Source organism: Somniosus microcephalus, chromosome 2 (assembly GCF_052327205.1).
Source record: "Somniosus microcephalus isolate GS21.2 chromosome 2, FLI_Smic_1.0, whole genome shotgun sequence".
NCBI classification, from domain to species: Eukaryota; Metazoa; Chordata; class Chondrichthyes; order Squaliformes; family Somniosidae; genus Somniosus; species Somniosus microcephalus.
Genome location: NC_140988.1, coordinates 19,141,127 through 19,147,126, shown reverse-complemented (window position 1 = coordinate 19,147,126; position 6,000 = coordinate 19,141,127). Strand labels below are relative to the sequence as shown.

The 6,000-nt window shown below is 45.8% G+C and overlaps 1 protein-coding gene across 1 annotated transcript in view; it reads left to right on the top strand.

Moving 5' to 3' along the window:
* Positions 1-893: 893 nt before the first annotated feature.
* LOC147122578 (uncharacterized) overlaps positions 894-6,000 on the top strand; it is a 35,996-nt gene continuing 30,889 nt past the window's right edge. The window contains exon 1 of the mRNA XM_086007170.1: positions 894-1,311. Coding sequence (XP_085863296.1) covers positions 1,261-1,311 — 51 coding nt within the window. The 5' untranslated portion in view covers positions 894-1,260. The remainder of the gene's footprint in view (positions 1,312-6,000) is intronic.

Genomic DNA, 6,000 nt, shown 5'->3' with positions numbered 1-6,000 from the left:
GAGTTAAAATAGCAGATTGGGCCCCGATGATGTCGGCTCGGAGTGGGCGCCTTTGCTGCCTGCAATTTAAAATTGCCCCTTCTGCCTTGTTTTCACCAGGCGGAGGTAGTTAAAATCGGGGCGTGTGGCTCAGCCTTATGACTCTACTCCGCACAGCCCCCAGCACTTGAATAACCTCTTCTATCTGGGTGACCAGAACTGGACACATTACTGAAGGCACAATCTGACCAGCTCTTGACTCCTTCAGACTTGATTCTGTTCTTTTGGCGATGTAGTTCAGAATTATACTGGCTTCATTGCCTGGTGCTCTGCAATTATTGGACACGTTGAGTGTTGAGTCTACCAAGGCTCCTAGTTCTCCTTCAGATTCATCCATCACGAATTCAGCAACATGCATGTATTGCCCATTTTTTCCACCGTTCCATACATTTACAACAGTGACTACACTTCAAAAGTAGCTCATTGGCTGTAAAGGGTTCTGGGACCTCCTAAGGTCGTGAAAGGCGGTATAGAAATGCAAGTCTTTTTTCCCCCCGCCCAATATGCAGTGCTGGCATTTGTCAAAATTACACTTGATCTACCTACGCAAATGTCCTATTGGTTGGCCAGGCACTCTTGCTCCTCTACCCAACCAATGCCAATTCCAGCTGCCTTGAGCCAGCCAGGCAGTCAAGCCGCGCCGCGCATGCGCAGCTTCAGCAACCGTTGCGTGCGCTTTGCCGCGCGAAACTCCGCCCCCTCCCCCCACAAACTGCGCAGGCGTGCGTTTGCGCACGGCACGAGCCCGGATCCCGCCCCACACTGACGCATACACACACAGCCTTGGCGCTCGGTCCCAGGCCGCGCAGGCGCAGACTTTACAAACCGGCCGGGGGTTTGGGGGTGGTGGGAAATCCGTTAGACACGCGCGCCCTGACCGTTCAAATTCCCCGCCACCAACTGCGCATGCGCAGCTTGGATTGCCGCGCAGCCCGGCGGCGGGTGAGGCGCTGATGTCCAGCAAAGGAACGGTGGTCGGCAGAGGTCTGGCAATCGCGGCGTTACCGCCTTCTCTCTCACCTCACCAGCCCCAACACACAGTCATATGGTTTTTTAAACCCCCCCCCTTCCCCAAATTTTTTTTAAATTTTTTAATTGCCCTGGTTATTGTCGGATTGGACGGTGTGAGGGGAGGAAGGGGCGGGGCAGTGCAGTGCAGTGCAGGTCCGAGTCAGACCGCCGCCATTGTTGGGTTGGGCTCTTCATGCCTCAGGTATCAGCATGGAGGTCAGTCATCTTGTGTCACTGCCAGATGTCAGTATTCTGAAAAAGGTACGGTAGCTTTAGTCGTATAATCTTGGCCCATGTGTTTAGTGACCATGGCTGGGGGGCTGTTTTCTTTGGAACAGAGGAGCCTGAGAGGAGACTTGATTTGAGGTGTATAAAATTATGAGGGACCCAGACAGAGTGGCTAGGAAGGACCTATTTCCCCTAGCAGAGAGGTCAATAACCAAAGGCCATAATTGGTAGAAGGAATAGAAGGAAGTTGAGAATTTTTTTCACCCAGAGGGCGGTGGGGGTCTGGAACTCATTGGCTGAAAGGGTGGTAGAGGCAGAAACCATCATCGCATTGAAAAAGTACTTGGATAGGCACTTGAAGTGCCGTAACCTACAGGGTTACGGACCAAGAGCTGGAAAGTGGGATTAGGCTAGAAACCCTCATCGCATTTAACCGATATTAGCTGTGGCTCAGTTGGTAGCACCCTCGCCTCTGAGTCAGAAAGTTGTGGGTTCAAATCCCACCCCAGAGACTTGAGCACAAAAATCTAGGCTGACACTCCAGTGCAGTGCTGCGGGAGTGCTGCACAGTCGGAGGTGCTATCTTTCGGATGAGAGGTTAAACTGAGGCCCCGTCTGCTCTCTTGGGTGGGCGTAAAAGATCTCATGACACTATTTCGCAGGGGAGTTATCCCTGGTGTCCTGGCCAATATTTATCCCTCAATCAACATCACTATAACGGATTATCTGATCATTTTCACATTGCTGTTTGTGGGAGCTTGCTGTGTGCAAATTGGCTGCCGCCTTTCCTACATTTCAAAAGTAACTACACTTCAAAAGTACTTCATTGACTGAAAAGCACTTTGGGGTGGCTGTGTAAGGTGCTTTATAAATGCAAGTCTTTCTTTTTAAAAAGTACTTGGATATGCACTTGAAGTGCTGTGGCCTGCAGGGTTACGGAGCAAGAGCTGAAAAGTGGGATTAGGCTGGATAGCTCTTTTTCAGCCAGCACAGACATGATGGGCTGAATGGCCTCCTTCTGTGCCATAAACTTCTATGACTGCGTTCTCAATAGTGCTTTCTAACCCTAACCCTAACCCCAACACCCTAACCACTAACCCTAAATTGTGCAGTGGTAATAGTTACTCTCTTAGTTTACACTTTTTTGGGGGGCATCACCGCAACATTAATTCAAATAATGACCACTCGCTTTAAAATGCCTTCTATAAGCAGGTTATCGGTGCAGTTTTCAAAACCCCAGTCAGAGGGCCGACTTGGCCTGCAGAATTCTCCATGTCTAGCTGGTAGTGGAGTGGTGGCTCGGCTAGTTTTCTCTCCTTCACCCATGCCTGGTTTTTTAAAATGTTCTCGGGATGCATTTATTGCCAGTCCTAGTTGCCCTGAGAAGGTGGTGGGCCGCCTTGAACTGCTGCAATCCTTGTGCTGATGGTGCCTCAAAAATCGTGTTAGGTAAGGAATTCCAGAATACTGACCCATCAACAAAAAGGAATAGTGATGTACGTCCAAGTCAGGATGCTGTGCGGCTTGGAGAGGATTCTGTGCGACTTGGAGGTGATGATGTTCCCACTACATTTATGCTTTTGTCCTTTTCGGTGGTAGAAGTCGCAGGGGAAGGAGGTGCAGTTGCGTCCTGCAGATAGTACGTACAGTAGCCACAACGTGCGGTGATGGAGGGATGGATTTGCGTTCAGTGGCAAGGGTGCCGATCAAGTGCTGTGTCCTGGATGATGGCGAGCTTCAAGCGTTTTTGCAACTGCAACATATATTGCGTTCCTTCCTACCTAACAGCACTGTGGGAGTACTTTCACCGCATGGACTGCAACGGTTCAAGAAGCAGGCCCATCACCACCTTCTCGAGGGTTATAAGGGTTAGGCAATAAATGCTAGCCTTGTAAGCGATGCCAGCGAAGGATGAATGATATTTTTAAAAATCCAGGTGAGTATTCTATCACACTTCTGACTTGAGCCTTGTGCTTTACGAAGACCACAACAAAAACAAATTAATATCTTCTGTAGAAGCCTAAGTGCAAATAACAAGAAAGGTTGAATTTTGAATCTTGACTGAAATTTTTCTCGTTAACTTAGCTGGAAAAACTTGTTTTATTCTCACTTTTTTTTGCTGAAGTTATCAACAGGGGAGCTTTGCTTGCATTGCATTTTTCATTTAAGTGATAAGTTTATTCCGTGCAAATTGTTTAGCCAGATTACTTTGAGTTTCAACATCGTTTATTGATAGTTGCAGGTTTGTGACGATGAGTTTAGAAGAGAGTGCAACAACATATGAAAAGATTTTTTACGATGTATTGTGTTTTGGTTTAATTACTTTTATTCTTAAAAGTTTGGTTACATGCCCCTCTGTGCAATTTAAAACTATAAAAAAAAGAGAGTTGTGTTGGGGGTATTCTGCCACTGAAAACTGTACAAATGCACGTGAAAATGTCCCGTTGCATGCCCATTGTTAATGTGAAGCTTCTATCTTTTCAGTGCAATCTGTGAATATATTGTGTAATATAACAGTAAGATAATGTTGCTGCTATAGATTGGGATTGTCAGAAATGTTGCTTATGACCGAGGTGAAAGAAGGCCACTGATCCTAGTAGTACTGACTTAAAGAATTGGGACTTCAGGCTTTTTTTTATAACCAAATGTGAATGCTATTGACATGTTAAAAGGTTCAGGATTGAACGTGATGATTTTAACTGTAGCAGAAAATAAAACAGTATACCAGATAAAAGTTTTCTCGCTTTTGCATCTTATTTCTGCACCAAACTAGTGAGGCTGCAGTTATATTACGCTATCATCTGAGATGCAGCCGTGGAGTACAAAGTGGACCCAGCAAGACCAGAGTTATACTGCAGACTGTGACTTGTACTCTGCCCAGCAAGGAGCCTGGACACAAGCAAAGAGCTTCACATTCCAGTGGCTTTTTATTTTAATGTTCAGTGGCTGGCATCAGTTGCTTTTTCATATGAAACATTAAAAGGACTCGAGCATATAGTGTCCAGGAGATTCAACTGAGCATTTAAAAAAAAAAAAAAACTTTTTTACTCCAGACTAGTGTAAGAGTCATGAAAGTGTAAAGAAGAAAGAAAATACTTCAAAATATTGGTTAAATATTATGGTACAGTATGTATGTACATTTGTTTATTATTGATGCATATTCTATATAATATAGTTAATTTACCTGACTGACTTATTGTATTGAGAAACCCCCTTGTTCCAATAGTATAGTCTGAGAGACCCCCTTTATTCTTGCTGCAATGGTACAGTCCTTAAGCTTGTCACATGATATCCAGCCATTTTGACAGTTCAAGCTCCACGAGGCTGGAAAAGGTAGAAGCTTTGAGGGCTGTGGTGCAATACAGTTTTTGACCTCGTGTGCGTGTTTAACGTGTTTTACTTTGAAATCCTGTTTAAAATGTACTACAGTAAACAGTTAAAAGACAAAGTTACGTTTTGGAACATAGAAACATAGAAGATAGGAGCAGGAGTAGGCCATTCGGCCCCTCGAGCCTGCTCCGCCATTCAATGAGATCATGGCTGATCATCCAAATTCAGTACCCTGTCCCTGCCTTCTCCCCATATCCCTTGATGCCTTTAGCCTTAAGAAATATATCCAACTCCTTTTTGAATATATTTAATGAACTGGCCTCCTCTGTGGCAGAGAACTCCACAGGTTCACCACTCTCTGGGTGAAGAAATTCCTCCTCATTTCAGTCCTAAATGGCTTGCCCCTTATCCTTAGACTATGACCCCTGGTTCTGGACTCCCCGGCCATCATAAACATCTTTCCTGCATCTAGTCTGTCCAGGCCTGACAGAATTTTATAGGTTTCGATGAGATCCCCTCTCAATCTTCTAAACTCCAGTGAGTATAAGCCCAATCGACACAATCTCTCCTCATACGTCATTCCTGCCATCCCAGGTATCAGCCTGGTGAATCTTCGTTGTACTCCTTCCATTGCAAGAACGTCCTTCCTCGGGTAAGGCAACCAAAACTGCACACAATACTCAAGGTGCGGTCTCACCAAGGCCCTGTACAGCTGTAGCAAGACATCCTTGTTCCTGTACTGGAACCCTCTTGCTACGAAGGCCAACATACCATTTGCCGCCTTAACCGCCTGCTGCACCTGCATGCTTACCTTCAGCGACTGGTGCACAAGAACACCCAGGTCTCTGCACTTCCCCTTCTCCCAATCTATTGCCATTCAAATAATAATCTGCCTTCCTGTTTTTGCCACCAAAGTGGATAACCTCACATTTATCCACATTATAGTGCATTTGCCATGTTTCTGCTCAATCACCCAATCTGTCCAAATTGTACTGGAGTTTCTCGACATCCTCCTCACAGCTTACCCTCCCACCCAGCTTTGTGTCGTCTGCAAATTTGGAGATATTACATCCAATTCCCTCGTCCAGATCATTAATATATATTGTGAACAGCTGGGGTCCTAGGACCGATCCTTGCGGTACCCCACTAGTCACTGCCTGCCACTCGGAAAACGACCCGTTTATTCCAACTCTCTGCCTTCTGACCGCCAACCAGTTCTCTATCCAAGTCAATACCTTGCCCCCAATCCCATGTGCCTTAATTTTGCACGCTAATCTCTTATGTGGGACCTTATCGAAAGCCTTCTGAAAGTCCAAATACACCACATCCACTGGCTCTCCCTTATCTATTTTACCAGTTACATCCTCAAAAAATTCCAGTAGATTAGTCAAG